The 21436-nt window shown below is 41.3% G+C and overlaps 1 protein-coding gene across 1 annotated transcript in view; it reads right to left on the reverse strand.

The window, feature by feature from the left end:
- Positions 1-1231: 1231 nt before the first annotated feature.
- Positions 1232-21436, reverse strand: part of foxo3b (forkhead box O3b) — a 43431-nt gene continuing 23226 nt past the window's right edge. The window contains exons 3-4 of the mRNA XM_063494584.1: positions 6085-7549; positions 1232-4443 (exon numbers count right to left, since the gene is read on the reverse strand). Of these exons, the coding sequence (XP_063350654.1) occupies positions 6104-7549 (1446 nt within the window). The 3' untranslated portion in view covers positions 1232-4443; positions 6085-6103. The remainder of the gene's footprint in view (positions 4444-6084; positions 7550-21436) is intronic.

Consider the following 21436-nt stretch of genomic DNA (forward strand, 5'->3'; position numbering starts at 1 on the left):
TATATGACAAGTGGAAAGTTATAATATTAATGTTTAACTGAATTGGTGTGACGCATTTGTGTTAAAGTGTTTACACATTTAGCAATTTCAGTTAACAGTGGTGTGCTTTACTGATGGGGAGTTTTTTTCAGCTTTCCAGTGACGTGCAGATCGCCTCATTACAGTAGCAGTTGTGGGATGAATGCAAAGGTTGAAGTTACAAATAAGTGTCTTTAATGACTTGGAAATGTTAAATCTATTATGCATCGTATTGCTGCACAAGTCACTGCATTCCTCTCTGGAAAAATGAAGCAACAGGACATTTAGATGTCCTGCCTATGGTAATGCTATCATGATAATTGGATCTTATTTCCTAAGTGCATTCAAGTCTTCTTGTAAGAGATCATCACTTTAACTGATTGGAATTAATCAACTTAGAAGCCCAAGCCTCCCTTAAAAGGTTCCCCAATAACCCCATAGTTTCATGGATGAGATTACTGTCAGCTTTGAAGCCACAAAAACAGCGTTTGTTTAACCATTGTCTTTATGATCTTTTGTTCTGACGCACTTTGTGATCTTTATCTTGAAAGGAAATTTTAGTCACTTACTTACTTTACACTTGTGCACACCTGATCTTATCAGTTAACCTGCAGATGATATGATTGTGCACATGTCCCATGATTTCTGGGAGTCAGGGCTTTTGGCCCATCTGAGAGAAAACAAGAAGGGGTCAGATCTGTCACTGGAGATTGATATCTGTGTTAGTGTTGCGTGAAGGCATGCTACACTCTGTTTCTGACTGTTCCTCTTCTCCCACTCTGTATGTTACGCAACAACAGAGGAAAAGTACCCGTCCCAGTGTCAGGTATCAGTGAGCTGCTGTACGTCTGCTCTCATTTTATTCGGCCTCACACAAAACATTGTGCAAGATTACTTCCAAGAACTGGAGTACAACATGGAGCTGTTTTGATCCACCCAGACTGACATGAGGAAGAGATTTATGTTCTGGAGGGAGTGCACGGTTAAATTTGTTCATGCACTCGTGCTCCAGCACACAAACACACACTTGTGAATATACAGCGCATGCAAGGCGAGCAAAGCAAGAGCTATAACACTTTCGTTCCTATGCTGAATATTCCTACTGGGCAATATGAACTGTCAATAGAAAATCTTCTTCTGCACATCACTTGTGAAATATATGAACTTCTAATCTTCTCTTCTGAAAATTAAGTGAAGACAAGGACACAGAGAGTGTGTGGAGCCTCACCAAGCTTTATTTACATGCGCACTATTTCTTATACAAACTTCAAAATTCAAAATGTAATACACAGGAAAATACCCACTAACATTAAGTTGAGAATAAGCAAGATTAATAAAGAGCAAAAATTCAAAGGGAAAGGTTCAGAGTGTGTATGAAAGGGAGCTGGCCTGGGCTTCTTAACAAGGATGGAAGGACTCATAACAAGATAATATAAAGAAAATGTCCAAGAGGTGATTAAGGTTTCTAGTGGTATGTGTCTATTTTTGCTTTTCTCAGCTTTAAACCAGCATATTTTGTTCTGCGCGTGTGTGTCGAGCATGAGAGGAGGTCATCTGTGCCTGAATGAAGCAGTGGTTTTGTGAAAGGCCTGCTCAGCTATGACTACCCGCCCAAAGAGTCGATGCATTTTTACACCGAGCCGAGTGCACATAATGTTAGGAACGCCTTTTAGATTTGATATTTCCCGAATTGTTAAGAGCTCTTTTCAAAGATGACTGCGTTCCCCGGATTTCACTTTGCCTGTCGTCTTCACAGGAGTAAGTAATTTTAAGTACAGACAGTGTAGATGAATTCAAATGCTTAACAGTTCAGGTGATGGCTCAGGAGTCCCCCTGACAACAGAAAAGACAGATAGTGTTCTGGAAATTTTAGATGTAGCAAGGTGTTGGTAATTCCAGCTTGCTGACATTTTCACTACGTCAGTGTAATGGGTTTGTAATGATAATAATAATATCGGAGGATGATGCAAGTGCTCCTCTTTAAGCCCTGATTATTACTTTTTTATTTTTTAATTTTTTAAAAAGGAACAGAGTGTTTCAGCACTAAAAACACAGTGTTCCTCTCAGGTTGAGAAAGGTCCAGCTAGCTCATGCGCTAAACCTCAGTTAGTACAACAGACCATTCTAGCCAACCATGCACACCCACTCCTACTTCCTTCCTTAGCTTCAAAGAGATATACACGAATCTGTACACTGATATACATGACAGGGAATACACTTCATGTCACTGCCCCCAAATGGAGAAGGGGTCTCCAGACGCTACAACAATGGTGCCTTCCACCATTTCCAAAATCTGGTTCAACAATTAAAATTGCTGGTAACAGTGTTCCCTCCTTACCCGGCGCATGATGTATTTGCTATTTCTTCAAATTCAGAGGTATCACAAACCCCAAGGGTCAAGTACTACATGAGCATATAAGGACATACAGCGAGTAAATATGCATTTCACACGGTTCATAATGCATAAATACATACATGCATACAGTCGGCTGTTCTGTATGCACCGCGAGGAGCTACAAACCCTCGTGAGATTAATTCAGTTGAAATAAAACTCCATCGATAAACACGTACACACGTTAACATGTATTTAGGAGATACAGGAAGTCACCTGCAGGAGCACCAGGCGTGTCCACGAGGGGATCTGTGTGTGTGTGTGTGTGTGTGTGTGTCAAGAGTCAAACAAGAGGAGAAAAAAGCTATGACAACAAAACCAAAAAACAACAGACTGTGTGAAGTAATAATCCTGACATTTATCGTCCTTCTAATTCTTCATCCTGGTGGCCAAAAGTTCACAGGTTACAAGTTCAGAAACACAAAGAAAATATGTTTTTTCCCCCCAAGAAACGTTAAAATACTACTCGACTGTGACTTGACGTTTCTTAAATGGAAAGCCTTCCTTCCTCACCCCCTGAGTGATTCTGTATATGCATAACAAGCCCCACAATCTCACGACAAGAAACCAGCAGAGCTTAACATGGATCCCTGCTATTTTTTCTTTTTTTTTTTTCTTTTTTTTTCCTGTGTGTGTGTGTGTATTTTAAGTGTGTGCATAAATGTGTGTGCTGTCATTTGGCTGCCAGCATATCCTACTGTTTATTTCAAGTAATTTGGCAATATACAGAGATAGCTTATTGTTTTAATCAAGAAACAAATGGCTTCTAGAGGAATGAGCCTATAAAAGAAAAAAAAAAAAAGACAACCTTCTCCCTTTGCTCAAACTTATCATGCTACAAGTGGCCGCAGCTCTAGGCTTCTGTGGGTTTTGGGTAAAAACAGAAAAAAAAAGAACAGAAAATATGCACAGCTTCCTCTCAGGACAGGATTCAACACTGTTTATATAGCACCTGTTGTGGTGTGGAAATGTTCACAACCCTAGGACACAGGTTTTTGTTTTGGCTACATCGAATGCTGTGATAAATGACCTCAACAGAACTCACCAGAAGTTAGGAAAGCAATGAGAAGACATACAAGATCTTTTCCCTCTTGAATTTTTACCTGCCCTGCACTTTTCTGTGCCAGAAGTTTTCTTCCTCTAGTCTTTTGATATATACAAGGATAAAACAAAAGCTGTAGCAATCGTATAATCATAATATAACCCTCGGTATGCTGCTGTTATTTCAATGTCATGCATCATATAATATAGAAAACAGCAAGTGCATTGTGTTAAATTGAGGAATTTAAACTTCTGGGGTTTTGGAGATTTCGCAATCTGGGGCAACGCTTCAGTTTGTCTACACATGGGTTTGCATGGACTGAATAAGTGGCCACTCAGTGAGTACGACACTCCCATTTCCACCTTTTCATTTCACCAGTACACTGACTCTTTCTCTACAGACATTTTTGATTAAGAAACAAATATGATAAAACAGGAACTCAAAAAACAACAACAACAACAACATATGACATTTAAAATTACTTAGAACAGTGGGAATTTCTTTTTCAGTATAACACGTCTCAGGAAACCACTGGATCTGATTTACACCACAACATGTCTTGTTTTTTTTTTCTCTTTACACTTCAGTGGGAACAACTGCACCATGCAATCCTTCGATTCTTTGCTTGCCATTTAGTCCTCAATTTCCACCTGAAGACCCCTTTTTGATAAGCAGTGTCTCTTTGATATCAGCAGACTGGGCGTCAAAGGAAAATTGCATAATTCTAAGATTTGTGAGTTTCTTGTGATTGTTAGATGTAGCTTTCGTTTTTGTTGTTGTTGTTTCACAAGAAGCTTTGAGGGCTCATGCGCAGCATCTCTCGAGTCTGCAGGATCGTTCATGGTTCACCAGTGTGGGAGCGAAGGTAAAGCTCTCAAGAGGAAGTCTTCTTCTGTAAACACAGGGTTGGTTATTTTACATTGTGCTGATGGCAGGTTTGGCAAAAAGGATGTTGTGTGTCTGATCTTCTCTTGCACCACACAGGTCAGACCTGGAGAGAAAAAGATATGATTATCTTTTTGTGTTCGTAAGAATGAAAATCTTTTCCCTTCTCAAGGTTTTAAGTCACATATTTGAATAAGTAGATTGGCAAATGTCACTTGCTCATATTAACAACAAATTTCTGTTCACTACTGGTTATTTGCAGCTGCAAGCTAAGTGCTTAAAGCTACCACTTCTGCATATGTTTCATAATAAATGCATCTGAATATGATGACAATAAAACAACTTCGGTGTGAAACTGGAAGCACTGACAGTGACTTTCACACTTAGCTTTTGTTCCCAAAGATTAACTTTATTTTTGTGCACTTACTGCAAAAGGCGGTGAAGCGCCCGTTATTTATGTGCGGCTTAATAGGTGGGTACATTCCAGGAAACAAGGAATGACTTATTCAGAGACTATGCCTGGCTGTGACTCCCCTGGTTAAAAAAAAAGAGGTTTCGAGGTTTCACAGAAACGTGACTACTGATCATGTGACGATAACTTGTCTACCACATTGGATGTATGACAATTATGGCGACAATGTAGGATCAAGTGAATAAGGCAACTATCTGGCAACCACCAATCACGAGGTAAAAATCAGTAGTGACTGATTGCTAGAGGTTTATGGCAGTTGTTGGGAAAATTATTCCTAAAGTCCTGATCAAGTCCTCATCACATACTTCCTAGAAACCCAAGAAACCAGTGGTTGACTGACATTTCTTCAGCAATGTGCACATGACATCACTGGAGAAACCTCAATTGAAGTTTATGGGAAAATTACTTCTTCTCACTCTAATTAAGACCTCAGTAAACGTTTTGCTGGTGAATTTATGGTCTCAGTCATATTTAATTAAGCATGATGTTCATTTCATAAATGGTAACAATAAATTGAAGCAAATGAAGGGAATGTATCTGGGCAAGTCTTCCTTGTGGTAGACAAGTTGCTACTGTTTGAGTATGCAGCTTTACTGGGTTCTTGGTCATATTCAACCCTCGCTCATGACTACAGGATTTTAAAAAATTGATGATAATGGCCAAAATGCTCAATTCAAAGCTTCGAAACAATATCTTCAATCCGACAACATCATGGCAGCTATTTTACAGACCAAATACTTATTTCACTCATGACAAGTAGATCAATTTATAACTTTTATGGTTGATATTCTTTCTCTGTCCATCAAATGAAACAACCATTAAAAATAGAGACTGCTTATTTCTTTATAAGTGAGCAAACTTACAAATTTAGCAAGGGGTCAAATAATTATTTCCCCAAAATGTATATGCAGTCCACATCCTTATTAAAAACATATAACATGTAAGGAAAAAAACTGCTGGAGAAGTTTTTTTTATTGTGTCAATGTGATTTAGGAAGAACAATTAAGGTTGAAGTGGTTCAATAAAGAAACCCCCCCCCCAGTAATTTTGTTCTGTGAAGTCCTTTCTTGACTCCTGTTATTATCACATCATCTTAGTGCTTTTGTCTAAGTCTGTCTATTCATGACACAAATAACTCTACAACCCTATTGTGAGCATGACGTGTACTACACCAAATTTTACAGAGTTTTTTTCAGGAAAAAAAAAAACTAATTAGCTCATACATCTAATTCCCCATTAGATACTTCAAAACAAACAACACTTCAATTTACATACCTGCTCTGCTCCCACCCTCTCAGCCGGGTACCCAGCTCTGAGAGGTCTGCTTGGTGTTTGTGAAGTTGCTGACTCCATTCATGTTGGCAAGAGAGTCAAAGTTAAAATCCAGGCCATCTGCATCCATAAGATCGTTCCTGATGATGGAGTCCATGTCGCATTCCAGGCTGCCATTGAATATGTCCAGGTCCAGATCTGTGGGGAAACGATCCTGATAGTTCCCTCCATTGCTGCTAACTGTCCCATTCAGGAAGATTGAGGTGTCAATCTGCATGGAGGAAGACCCATTTCCTCCCAGGGGTGAGAGCAGGAGCTGCTGTTTGGCATTAGCCAGAGTGTTAGCCTCATTCACTAGGTTCAAGCCTCCATTTATAGACCTCAGAGAGCTGTGATTGTGGTTGTTACTTCGCAGCATCTCTTGTTGGTTGCTTTGAAGTCCTCCAGTTGTCCCAAAAGTCATGACAGGATCATTGCGGAGCATGAGGCCACGGCGGGAGTTCTGGGAAACGAGGGCAGCTGCACTGGCCTGTGACATCAATGGATCTGACTGGGTCATCATGACATCACTATGGTTGTGACTGTCAGAGTTGAGCAAGTCTTGTAGTGTCTGGGTGCCAAAGCGGGTCGTGCTGATGCTGGAGAAGGACGTTTGTTTGTTCTCCTGGATGGTCTGCATGGGGGACGAACGCAGAGAGGAGCCCGCCGTGTGGGGGCCGAAGATGGAGTTACTGTAGCTAGCACTTCCATTAGAAGAAGAATTGGAGGATGGAGAGGAAGTGGAGGAAGGTGAGGCTATCCCATTGGGTTTGGACCCAAAACTGAAACCTGAGGAACCATTTGGTGCAGTCTGGCTGGAAGTGGTTGGCACCATGCTGATGTTCTCCAGGAACTCATCCATTATGTCATCTGTGAGTCCATCATTCAGATTCATTGTACCCGCCAGGTCTGCCAAACGGGGCAGCTCAGTCGGCACAGCCTTCCCATTCGTCTTGGCGTTCCCAGGAGACAGTGTTCTGCCAGGACTGGAGTAGAGCATAGGCGAGAGAGGCGGCTCGTCATCAGGCACCTCGTCTAGCTCGGGGTTGGCCAGAATAGGTGAGAGGCGGCCACTCACTGTGCTGGCATTGGAGTTTGTGCGAGAGCGGAAGTCTGTCCAAGCATCCAGCTCCTCGCTGCTGCGTGAGGTCGGGCTTCCAGGCCACTTAGAGAGACCTGAAGGACTGTCCGCACCACCTTCACCAGCTGCAGCAGCTGCAGCCTGCAGGGCTGCCTTCTTCTTGGCAGCACGGCCGCGGGCGGACTTGGTGTACTTGTTGCTGTTGTCCATGGAGACTGCCCGGCGCCGTGGAGCCTTACCACCCTTTCCTCCTTCTGGATTGATCATCCACCAAGAACTCTTTCCTGTTCCCTCATTTTGGACACGGATGAAACGACTGTGGAGGGATAAGTTGTGTCGGATGGAATTCTGTAACACAAAACAGAGAAGAAGACTCCACTGAGTGCTGTGTGGAAAATACTTTTTGCGACAATTACTCAAACTATGCCTGTCACCAGTATGGATTTGTATCCATTCTTCTTTTTGCCAGTGCAATATTCAATGAAAACCTCTCATTAAGTTCAACAACACTGATCCATAAACCACCCACGAACGCTCATTCTGCAGTCACGTAAACAGTTCTTCTCAGTGACTAGACGTACAAACAGCAAAAGCCTATTGTTTCAATTGTTGATCCACTAAATATAGACAGGCTCACATTAACATTGTGCACCACTTAGCGCTGATGTCTGCATTGTTCCCGCTGTAGCTTTTGTGTTGTGGGTATAAAAGAGAAAAGAGAGAGACAGTGTTCTAAAAATCAAGCCTCCTCAATAATGAATGACACATACAAAGAGCCTCTATATGTCAGATCATGTGTGTTTGCGTGTGACTGTTTGTCTTGGCTGGTGTGTATTGATCAGCTCTGAGCTCTTTCCTTGTGAGAGGCCAAAAGGCTCACTGTGGGGCAACCTTTTCACATGACAGTCCCTGCCAGTGATCAAGAGTTTCATTCACAACACAGAGACGTACGCGCGCATTAAAGGCCCAAACGACTACATAACAACCGTGTTGAAATGCTTGTTGTCCTGCTGCTGACTATGTTAGCATTAATAGTTAGCAGGCGTACATTTGTTCGTGCTTCACATTCATACTGTAGCGACTGTGAACAGACTTTCAGCACACTAGCAATCAGTGTCGAGCTACTTTCACACGTGCACTGCAGCCCAGAGGTTTTCTAGACATTACCCAGAAACGCAAATGTCAAACTCAGTTGCATCTAACATTAAACACTCTTTACCCTACCAGTTTAACAGTACAAAGTCTGTGTTGTGTACAACCCATCCTTTTTATAAATAGAGCTAGTAACGTGCTAGTAACGTGCAGAAGGACACATGCCATCATGGGTCCTTTTGCACATCTTCCCGTCACCATACCCAAACAGAGCATTTCCAGTAGTGAGAAATGTTGTCATGTGCCACATAGGACAAAGGGCAACCTCACTGCTTGTATAGACCTGATCCTCCTGGAGTTCATGTGTAATTTCAGCCTGTTACCTGTCCATAACCTTGGCTGAAAATTGTGCATGGTAAAAGTGGTGTACTTATTAAACTTCATGTTAGAAGTGTAGAAGTGTCAGAATGATTATGTTAGCCAAACTAAAAACGGGTGATACTGAGGTGACTATCTGATATTTCTAGTAGTTTCAGAACACAAAAGACTGAGAGATTCAGATTGGCTTCTTTTGGATGCAATGGCTTGGGTTATAGTTAAACCACAAGATAAGAGTCAAAGGCCAGTAAAAGATAACACAGCTTGATAAAACTGGGATACTATTTAAACAAGAGAAGGTCTTGCAAGTTTTATTGATGTGTGTCATTATGGGTTTCCATTTGCACAATAGCAAAGATTCACATGCCTTGTTTACTTTAGAGAAGTCTGTTCACTTCAGTACTCTTTTCAATAATTGATTAATGCAGCTTAAACTGAGGATTGCATTGTGTAAACGCAGTAATTTAAGACTTGAAACTCCAACTTGATCCCTAAATTACAAACATGTTCTTATCCATCTGGACAACCCCCCCCCCCCCCCCCCCCTTCCGGCCATCGCACACATGCTCCCACACAACACACACGCCGCCATCTGGTTACATAACAGGACATCATTTCATGGATCTTTTTATGACAGGATAACAATGTGTACACACAGCCATAGTCTCAAATTTCAACTCACAGTAACACCATTAGGAGTCTTAAAAAAACCATGCATTTTAATGAAAAATAATTCTGTTCTGGATCACTAACTTATATGTTTATAACCTTGCCTCTAGCATTAATTACACTTTCCCCGTCTTCTCAATTTATTGCAGGCTTTGCTGAATTAATTATTTTGCCTCAGTCTCCTTCTTTTTCCACATCCCCTCCTTCTTCCGCAGTTTCTGTTGTTTCACAAACACATAGCTCTTATGGGCCCTGTGGGACTCTGGGGCTATGCTATATCCTCCCATATAAACAACCCAACCGCCATCCACAACATGCACGCAATTTTCCCCTCTCCTTTTTCTTCTTATGTATATTTTTACTCCCAAAGACGGAACAGACTTCTGGGTTCAAATCAGCGAGAACCAACATCTTCTCGTTTTTGTGGGAATCACAATATTGTTTTCCGCGAAGCAGCACCGTCTTTACCGGGCAACAGTTTACAGGCAATTTGGTCAGGACTGTTATTCTGGTCAAAGGCAGTTCAGTAAGGGAGGAGAGAGAATGGGTTTAAGTTACATTTCTGAATGCTGTGTTGGCAGAGCAAGATCTCTGGGGCCAAACTGAACCCATGACCCTGTGTGAGTGTATGCATATTTGAGCGCGTACTATGGGTGCGGTTGTGATAGTTATATGAAAACGCTCTTAAATGGTTTGCAACTGTTATGCAAAAACTTGTTTCTGTTGGAGCGTATGCTTCTTCCGACCCTTGCTATGCATTGCATAGAATCATGAATGATGGTGCGAATATATTTCTCAATTGTGCGCCGTGTATTCTGCAGTGAGGTAAGAGGGGAATAAATACCAGAGAGACCAGTGTTTATCCTCTGCCGGCATCTCTCGAGGCATGACGTATTGCTGCTTTATTACAGAACACACACGTACATAAATGTTTCCATCTGCCAAGAAGTTATAAATAATGGCAGGGGATCGGCTTTGTAAAGGAAAAATAAAAACTTTGGCGGGATGAATAATAGGAGAATTTCTTAAAAAACAGAGTTTCTTTATCCAGCTGGTGTAAGCATTCACCTGCCAGCGCCTGATACTTCATCAGTCCTTCTCCCTCGAAAGCCACTTGTTTAATGCATCTCTTTTTCGCGCCATTGCTCGTTTCCTTCAAATGTCAAGTGTGATATTTCATAACTTTGTGTGACGGGCAAGTGATAAAAGCAAGCAGGGCATCTGCAACCACAGCATGGACACTCATCGGAAGAAAAGAAAATTTGGCTCCATGTGAAAGGGAGGATAAGAACATGATGATTACAAGATGAAAGAATGAATAATGTGCATGCTGTCAGTACAATGTGTGATAAACTAGTAGAAGCAGGCCCTCCCACATACTCTTCCTCACAAACTGCACTGATCACCACTTTTATTCTGGAGATTTCAAGGATTTCCTAGACACAGTTTTCCGTGTCTTTTTTTTAATTTGCCTTGAGCACCACAATCCGAACTGTGCATAGATGCAGCACTGCCTGCGGTTTAGTACATGGAAAGTATGTTGTTTTATGATTTTGGTGGCCTGACCTTTTAACCCTTTAAAACATTTTTTACTTTGCATTTCTTGCAGACATTCAGCCTCTTGTGCAAACCACAACATCTCATTTCTGTCTGCTGTGATTCTTCTACTGCATTTAATGACACACCCAGCATATTGTTGAAATTTCCATGAGTTCATTAAACTCAATATAAAACATAAGAAAAACTCTTAAGACACATATGGTGAGCCCAATCCAAAGTCCTGGAGCTTAAATTTAAAACCCACCTCCTCCTGCCCATCTTAAGCTTAAATTTCCCGTCATTACTGACATGCACTCACTGGCCACTTCTTTAAGTACACCAGTTCAACTGATTGTTAGTGCAAATATCGAATTAGCTAATCATACGCTGGGATTTTCCCACACAATCATCTCTAGGGTTTACAGAAAATGGTCTGAAAAAGAGAAAAGGCAAAAAATGTCTTGTTTCTGTCAGGTGTGATGTGGGATTCGCATCATGGATGTGCAGCCTACATATCTGCAATGACTGTGTGATGCTATCATGTAAATATGGACCAAAATCTCTGAGGAATGTTTCCAGCACCTTGTTGAATCTATGCCAAAAGACTAAATGTAGCCTGAGAGTAGATTTCAAAAATGTGATAATATCATTACAGCTCTTTCTTGGAATTATTCTCTTACTTTGAGGCGACTTCCTTTTATTTTTTTATTTATTTATGTTTAAATGTGCCTGATGGTTACCACCCCCAAACTATTAAAGTTGTTTCATTTGCTGAAAATTTACACGTTAAGAATTTATGTGTGAACATGGTAAACTCACAGTGTGAGCTGAATACTGTATGCATACTGCTGTAGCTCCTTTGGGGTATTCCCGAAGCCCATTAATAAAAACAGCTCACTGAGACAGCAGCTCTGATTCATAGCTCCTACTATGCAGCCACGGCAGCTAAATAACGCACATACACACATACAAACAGAGCCAGCAACAGAAACATTCCAACGCAGAATGAAACTGCTGATACTATCCAGGTAACTTTCGGGACTTTTTTCTTTTTAAATTCTTTCTTTCTTCTGACCTCCTCTTATTTCTCTCTCAGGTGAGCTTTAATTTCTGAGACTTGAAGTTTAGCAAGAGGGCCCTGTCACAAAAGCAGACAAATTGATTTTTTTTTAACTCAACCTTGCTTTTCATTTCTTGAAAAGAAAAAAATACTTCTTCAAAGATGTAGTTTGACATTTTAGCATTGTTGAAAGTTACTTTAGCATCCGTATTACTCTCATACCTGTTGGTTAAATAGGACGTGACAGCCAGACTATGGTTAGCTTTACACGGCACAAAGAGTGGAACGTTGGCAGCGACGACAAAAACTTGAATTATAATTGTGATTCAGTTGTGCTTGGAGATTTTGTTAGCCTCACAGAGAGCCATCCTAGCAATTTAAACACTCCTGAGCTAAACAAACCTCCAAGTTAGCCATAGCTTTATATTTAGACAGGCATAAGTGTGGCTCGAGAAGCTTTAATCATTTAATTTTTGCCAATGAAACTGATAACAGACACAGATTGCACCAACATCTGATTTGATATTTAAAATAAAGTGCTCTTTCTAATGATGTTTTCTCTGACTCACCTCTGCTCACCTAGATAATGCAGGTTCAGCTATCAACTGTTTGGCAGACCGGTTATCCAGGTTTAAAAGCCAACTAACTCAGAGTAGCCAGATAAAGTTGAATTTGCTTGGTGAGACAGGCCCCAGCTGGGTGTGTGTGTGCGTGTGTGTGTGCGCACCAGCTGCAGCTAAAACGTAGGAACACATAGGCCTTTTTGTCTGTCAGCAACATGTGGGAACAATTAATCACTGTCAGTAACCACGCTAGGAATCTCCCTCCCTGCTTTCGCTCAATCCTTAAATTTTTGAAGGTGTGTCAGTGAATGCATAGAGTACTTTTGCATTTATACAAAACTGATTTGCCGGAGGTGCAGGTGTGTTATAGACACAATGAAGTTTTTAAACAAAGAAGGGGATTGTAAGTGCACTCAGGGAATTTAGACTGATGTATAGGCAAAATGTCGTGTTTTAAATGCAAAGAAAGAAACGACTGAAAAGTCATTTAAAAGCATATTTCTCTGATTGGTTCAAACGATCCTGGGACCGCATTGTAATTGGTTGTTGCAGTAGCAGTGGTGATTGGTGGAGTGAAATTGCTTTATGTAGCCAGGCAGTACAGAAAAGGGAGGGTCTACATGGTGTTGCAAGTGTATTTCATCACCCAGCTACAGCACATATTTAAACTCCAATGTATGAACTGGGTCAGTTTCACTTTGCCTTGTACTCTGTGTTCGTTTGAGAGAAGTGGTGGACACAAGAGAGTGTTCATGTGAAGGTGAAAAAGGAGTGAGGGTGCAAGGAGGATGCAGCTTTTCATATGTGCAGGAAAGAGTTGTGTCATGAGGTTATAGTGTCATGGAGTCATTAGAGAGCACTGAGTCAAAGGTGCTTTGAGGTTGCACTTTTCACCCCATACATCTTACAACTCCACCCCTCTTGCCCTGCTTCCACCTCCCTGATTGGACAAACTGCGTGACCTGAGCCTCACACCTATGGTGTACTTAACCATCAACTGGTACACTGTGCATGTTTTCGAGAGCCCTAGACAAATATAACTTTATCAGCCATTATGTAAACCAGCACTAATCTGAGACCAGTGTCAACAGAGACTCCTGCAGGGTCAAGTGTACAACTATCACAAAATTAGCTACTATTTAAGATCAGGGAGTGATATATGGACGCGCTTATAATAAGTCTTGGCTTCCCCTGAAGTTTGGCATCTTTAGAGAGTGCAAATAAGATTACATTTGTGCAAACAGGTGGTAGACAGCGTGCTGGCAAATGTACAACAGATATGACCATAAAATGTTTCTGAAGCAAACACAAGGGACAAAGAGGTTCACGGTCTTATTTAGATATGATAACTCTGAACGTCATAGTTTTTATGATTCCTCTGTTCTCTTACAGTTCTGCTATGTTTATGATTTGCACTAACCTTTCTATAACAAGCCTATTCATTCTTACTGCATGAATTTACTGGGTTTCTATTATTTAAAATTGCAGCTTGTTAGCAAGCTGTATTTGCAGAGTGGTGCATTTACTGGCACTTTACTTTGTTGTGCAAAATTTGCAGTAAAAGTGGATGCCAGTGCAGACTTTAAGAAGTCACTCACTCAAAAGTGCTTCGCAGCAAGTCTGAGTCGAACCTCATGGCTGCTGGACTCCACCAGGACTATCCTTTGACACCTATTCTGTTTACAACTTTTATGGAAAAAATTTCTAAGCCTAGCCAAGCAGTGGAGGCTTTCCACTTTGGTGGCCTTGGGATCACATCTCTGCTTTTTTGCAGATGATGTGGTTCTTTTGGTTTCATCAAGTAGTGATCTCCAGCTCGCACTGGGGTGGTTCGCAGGTGACTGTGGTGGGAATGAGAATTAGTACCTCCAAGTTTGAGGCTATGGTCCATGAGGAGAGTGGAGGGGGAGGACGGACAGACTGTTGTGGCATCAGAAGTTGATCTGCATTCCTACCCTCAACTACAGCCATGAGCTTTGGATAGTAACCAAAACCCCCCCAAAAGAAATCTCAGATACAAGCAGCATCTTGAGGGCATTCTAGCAAGACTCCTTCTGGATGCTAGGGGTTTTGAGCATGAGTAGACTGCAGGGCAGATCCAGGACATGCTGGTGAGACTGCATATCTTGGCTGGACGGTGTTCCCTTGGAAGAATTGGAAGAGGTGCACAGGGAGAGCCAGAAAAAAGCCAAAAAATGGATGGATGGATGGATGGATGGAATTAATGTTGAACTCACTACTATCCATCCTTCTGGTTCTGGGTCATGTGATGTTATGTAACAACTTGGACGAATTGAGGAGAGTCACGTGTAAAAAAAAAAAAAAGGTTACAGAAATTTTAAAGTCATTTGCACAGACATATATATATAAAACACACATTCTCGCATGAACAGCTAATCTGAGTGTGTAAGATGTGGCAGAGAGCACTGAAAGCGTAGCCAGGTAGTGTCAGACGGAGGTGAAGACGACACGCAGGTCTTTGACACGTAGATGGCGGATTATAAATAAACTGCCCTGCTGGTCTGTGCTAACACTCCCCGAGAGGGGATGATTATTTATACTGTGACCCTTCACAAACACACACACACACGCTCACATAAACACACACACATACACTCGGTCCAGGTTCCAGCTGCCCTGAGCTCTGGACCTCAGACAGAACATTCCATTCTCTTCAATCATATGTGCGTTTCCTGGCCAGAGGCTGGGTGTCTCTCCGAGCTTGTGTGTGCGTTTAAGTTGCCTTTATGTGTGTGTGTGCTGAAGAGGGATCTGGTGCTTACTGGTAGGATCCTCATTGTGCTTATAGTTCCTTTGTACAGTTTGTTAATTTGGTTAACTAAGGCACACACAAACAAAACTTAAGTGTCATTTAAGGCAAAAAATTTAATTTTGACATCTTGCCTTTAAAAAAAAAAAAAAATTACATCTTTAAAACATCTTTAAAACCTGACTCACATATCACAATGTAAATGGGAGCAACAAAAATGCACAAATGCTGTTTTCCACAATTGTGACCCGATTAAACCAAAAGATAAGCAGCTACTGACATCACAAATGCCTTACTAATGCAATATTAACCTCTCTCTCTTTCTCCCCGCTTCCGATTCGTCTCCTTCGCTCTCTTTTCTGTCTTTTTTTTAACTGAATAATGTGTAAGGCCCCATTGCTCAAAGAGCTCCTTGTTTACTCTGACATTTCCTCCAATCACTTTGCCTGAGTCGGGGGGAGTTGGCTCACCCATCCCACTTCAAACGACCAATCAGTGTAGATCATGCAAAGGTAATGGTTAGTCATGTTACCTTGCCTAGGCTTCACTGGGTCAGTGTGTTTTTATCAGTACTGGGGCTATAGAAACCTCAGCACACGCACACACACGAGCACGTACACACAAACACAGAGCAACTGGTGGGGTCAGGGATACATCCCGGAAGAAGCAATAAAAAAATCTAATTTCTGACATCAGCACACAAAGAAACATGAGCTTGCGAGACATATGTAGCTGTACATTAACCAACATGTTGTTCATTATAGCTCAGAACAGTATTTGTAGTCTTTGCTCTGGGACAACACAGGACATCCCTGCTGGGTTTTATCAACCCGAGTTCCAGGACACGGCGTCCCAAAGCTACAGAGCAAGTGCGCCTGCCAAGAACATATACGCACACACACACGCATGCAAATACACACCCACGCACATTACACACACACACGCACACACACAACTAAGACAAAGATGACTTCTTCAGACAGAAGGAGAAACAGGCTTGCAAGAGAGAGTCTGAGTGCAAAGTCTGTGTGCATCCAAAATCAGGAACAAATCTCTCGTATGCGTGCTGTTTTGTTTCGTAAGAATTCAAGCTGTGCTACTGCTAAAAGCTGCGCATGCAAGTGAACTTGCACATGGATCAGTCAACCCATACAGATAACTTTCTATTCCAATATTAATCGAGCCTAGCTGTTAAATCCCTGTTATATTAATGCCAACTTGAGCTCTTTTAAGCTCCTTCAGTCTAAACATAAAAATGTACCAGGCACTTAATGAAGCAAGGACCAGACATCTGCCATTGTTTTGTAAAGAGAACCAGAGTTAAAAAAAGAAAAAAAAGAAAAAGAAAAAGCTTTTAATATATTTGATGATAAGCTGTTAGATTCAAAATACATTTGCTTCGTGGAGTTGTTTGGGTTTTTCTCTGGCCGTTCTACCCTGGCTTTGGGATGATGCTGTGGTGACTCTCAGCCTGCCCTTTTTAAGAACTTGAACGATTTCATCAACAGACATCTAAAAATAGCGAGAGACCAGAGGGCAAGCCTGCCAGTGATGATAATCGTGGCGTGTGAGCGCTGGTGACAGAAGAGCCGTTAGAGAAGGAAAACACATTTACGTGTGGTGGCGCAAGGTATACCCGAGTACAAAGAGAGAATAGTAAAAAAGACAAGAAAGGCTAACCACCAAATGATCCCACTAGCATGCATTACAGAGCTTTCCTGTGTGAACAGGTGATTAATGAGTCTGTGTGTGTGTGTGAGGGAGAGATAGAAAGTCATTGAGAGAGACTCGAGGAGACAGAGCTAGATAAAGTGTGAAGGAAAAGAGGACAGCCTCAGTATTAAGAGTAGCAGGGTGCCTACATGATTAATTACATCTCTGTGTGATACGAGCAGAGCTGAAGTGCAGAGGGACAAGAGGTGGTGGGGGAGGGAAGGACCAAATCGTATAAAATGATCAGGAAGGAGAATGTTGCCATTCCCGTGGGAAGATATGGTGCAGGTGACAAGGAATACATTTGGGGTATGAGCCTGGCATCTACACCTCGCCACTCAAGACACATTTCAAGGACAATGTAGGAAGACAGTGTGATTTATTTATCGTTCATTTTCAGCACAAGCAACAGCAGGTGAAGGAGTTAACGCTGATCTCTTTCATTAAGTTTCTCAGTGGATGAAACGGCACAAACCACAAACCAGTATTATTCACCAGTTTCTTTACCTTGATTCTGTTTATCAGTAGTGGGTTTATTCTGCCTTACATACTAACACACAGGCTCATAGGTGCAACTCTGTGGCAGCCCCCAAAAATGGGGGAAAAATAATTTTAATAGTTGAAAGAAAACCAAGACAAGAAGAACAGGTCAGGTCAGTGGAAAGAGAAGAGGAGGGACAGTAGTAGGAAGGGAGGGCGAGGAGACATACATGACGTTTTAACGTGCACAGCTTAGATGAGGGGTTGACTGAGGTTTGCCGCCTCCTTTAACACCCCTCTTCCCTGTGTGCATAGCGGTATTTTCACTGAGGACTTGTCTGAGCTCTGTGCAGAACAAAATGTTTTTAGGTAAACTGAGGACACAGACTGGCTTATGAATTACTCCGAGGGTCTGTGAAAGATTTATGAAAGAACTGCGCACCCTGACTTTTCTCAGTAGAAAAAATACAAAGAAGAACTGAAGTACAGAGAAGATTCCCCCACTCTTGACACTGTGGATTTTTCTTAGTAACTAAAAATAAGTTCTAATATTGTCATTAATTATTTCTGCTCTACAAATGTTTTCCTTGTGACTTCTGTTTTTTCTTTTCACAGAGCACCACTCTGTACTACCAAAATAATACATTACTAGTGTCACCAGATGTGTTTTTTAAAAAAGAAGAAAAATCTGAGAAAATCCTTTTATCAAGTGTTTGTTTTTTTTCTAATAAATGAATTTTCTTTTCTGTATTTCTTATAGTTCCGTGTTTTTCCCCATTTAATCAGTGTTTATTAGAAATTTATATCTATAGTATTCTATAGTATGATTTTACGCAACTGTAAGCTGAAAATGTCATTTAATAGCACATGCCCATGGTACAGTATTGTTTGGTCTGTGTTGTTTGGTGGTTGCTCGGCAACACGACGACGTCACAACACAACATGGATAATTCCAGTTTTGTTAGCTGTCACGAAATCAAGATGTTATTATGCTTTTATAAAGTGTTGTTGATGCGTAGACGCTACAAATTGTTTATTTTTAGCCCGTTTGTGGGTGGTTGCTAGGTAACATGATGATTTCATAATATCTGCTATAGATAAGAACCTTCACGGTGCACGAAGGTGTACCCTTGTGCCAATTTTGGCTGCTGAACTCCTGGTTGTGTAACAGGAGTTGGTAAACAAACAGAGATTTTTGTACATTATAGCCTAGCTTGGAATAAGGAAGGAAACTAGCAATAGCTATAAACTCTCACGCAATGTACTGGCACTATGTTAAATGCCATAATTCCTACCAAGTAGAAATTATTATTATTATGACCATCATTATTATAAACATCCTGTCAGATTGTGGACACAGAGTAGGTTTTTCTTCACTTCTCTGTGTCACAAGACAAAAAGGATTGTAGCAATATGAGGCCTGTGACTGTACACTTGTTAGTACAGTTGTAATGATGCCTATGTTAATAAGAGTTGTAAGAGAACATAAGTCAAGACCTTGAACTTATGTAACACAAACATTTGCACAAGTCCTGCGAAACTGTCTCACTGTGTCTCCTTAGCTGTAATAAATGTATTAAACTTTTCTTTGCCTATTCAAGAGTTCACTTTTCACTGATCTTGCAAAAACAATCCAAAACAGACCTTTGCCACTGAATTTCTCTCAGTATGTCTGCTTTTAGCTACTTCAGCTGCAATGTGTGTGTGTGTGTGTGTGTGTGTGTGTGTGTGTGCGCGTGGAACTATGAGGTGTGTCGTTTCTTTGGCCGAATATTTCCACAGCACAAGCTGCCTGATAGAAACTCAGGCTGTAACCCGGTCATGCCTGCGTTTCTATCACTTGCCGTGTGCACTGTAATAACCTCTGAACCTATCAATTCACTCCGCTGACGGTGAGCTATGATCTCGTTTGACAGATCACGGCGATAACAGTGTTACACATGGTCATGTAACAAAATACTAGTCCACAAATCGAGTTTGAGCTCAGTTATTTGAAACTTGTGACTTGCTGTTCCTTGTTTGTATGTGAGTATTTGCGTTGTGATTGGTGCCTTGGTTGCTGTAGGGGAATTCACATCTGGTCCAGATTATCTTGTGCTGAGTTGAGGCCCTGCTGGTGTTCATGGGGCTCTTCACTCTAATGGTGCTAAAAACAGATACAGTACACACAGCAGACCGCAGGGCACTGATTTCTACCATATGCTGTACCATGACAAACATTTAGAGGATAATTGTGGTTTATTGTAACCCGGCCTTTATTTTTGCAGTTCTGCTTGCTCTAATAATAACATGATGCTGAAACACTTGATTTCTGAGAAACGAGAGTGTGTGACACTCATAAAAGGATATCTAGCTCAGCAAGAAAAACAAGCAATCAGTCAGTCTGATGAGTCTCAACCCCAGAGGTCAGTCGAACTTATTCTGAACGGGACCCAAAGGTAAATTATGAATTGCCGATTGTAAACACTGAGCTCAGTTTACAGATACCAAGTTAATTCCTTACAGTTTAACCTCAAAATAGAGTGGTTTAGATAATCCCACAAAACTTAGTGTGCAACTTGCAGGTGTGTGTTTCTTCACCGTCATGCAATATTTCACACTAACACATAGAAATGAGTGCCAAAGCTACAAGAATAAGAGGTTATTAAAGCCAAACCTAAGCCTTTGTTATGACAAAGCATGCTGCAAACTCATTTGTGTTTATTTTTTATGACTTGTACCAGTTTGGCCAGTGATACTGCCAAAAAGGAAAATTAGTTTTTTTTAGTTTTTTTTTAATTTAATAGGTTGGTTTAACCTCACCTGATCTAACCAACACCTCTGCAACAGAAAGTGTTTCTATTTGACTTCATGAGCATTTGAGTGCATGTCCTTGTGTGTGTGTGTCTTTGTGTGTACTTGAGTGTGTGCCTTTTTCTCTGCTGATGTCAGCACTTTCAGGCCTGTCAGCTCTCTTCCTCCCACACACCAGCTGAGCAGCAGGAGAAAGGGAGCGAGGTGGCGGTGAAGGTCTTTGACATGCATATGCTCACATTGTGGATTTCATGTGTGTTTCAATGCAAGTGAAGATCCTAAGTAGTGTTAATGAACAACTTTTTTTAATTTTTAAATTTGCAATTAGTGGTGTTGCAGAGGGACACAGTTAAGAGGGCTTTCCTCTCCATATGCTCTTTAAAGTGCTTTTAAAAGTGAAGAATATCAGTGAACAATTGTGCACCGATATTACGGTGCAGGAAAGATTCCCGTCAGTCATGTTACAGTTTTGGTTGCCTCTGCAAGACAGACAAATCACGCACACACTCTGTTAAAGCACACACCAACCGCACTGACTCAGACCTATGCGTTTTGCCCCAGCAACAGTGAGCTTCTTTTTCAGCCCCTCTGGGCTCAAGCCCTCTGAGGAATCACATGACTTCCTGTTTCAAGACAAAAGGAAGGCGAGCTGCAGCTGCCTCAACTCTGACCTGGATTTATAGTTTCTACAAATGCGTATTTTCATTTCTGTCGTTTCTAACTGAAAACGTACAAAGTCTGTGATGAAATACCCCCCAAAATCATGACTACTGAACTCAAAGGTAAAAAAAATAAACAAAATAACAACAACACAAAAATCCAGAACTGGCATCAAATGTCTCTCACTTCGCACTTTGTGTCCTTGTGTAAAACCACAGTTTCCCCCCCCCCCCTTAATGTACTCCTTTCTCTTCTATTCCGCTTTCATCACTTCCTGTGACAGAGATGCTGAAAAACATGGTTTCTAGAGCAAAGCAGTTGTTCTATGACTTCACCGGTCTCCGTAAGTGCACGGGTTTGCGTGACCGATATAATTATGCCTGATTAAACATCACTGTTTGTGTGGATCACTGCAGTGGAGCTTGTGTGTGTGTGTATTTGAGCATGAGCAAACATGAGCTCAGAAGTTTTACACAGGTCTGTTTGTGTAAGTGATGCAAGCGTCTGTTAAGCTTATT

This window comes from Pelmatolapia mariae, linkage group LG15 (genome assembly GCF_036321145.2).
Source record: "Pelmatolapia mariae isolate MD_Pm_ZW linkage group LG15, Pm_UMD_F_2, whole genome shotgun sequence".
Lineage (NCBI taxonomy): Eukaryota > Metazoa > Chordata > Actinopteri > Cichliformes > Cichlidae > Pelmatolapia > Pelmatolapia mariae.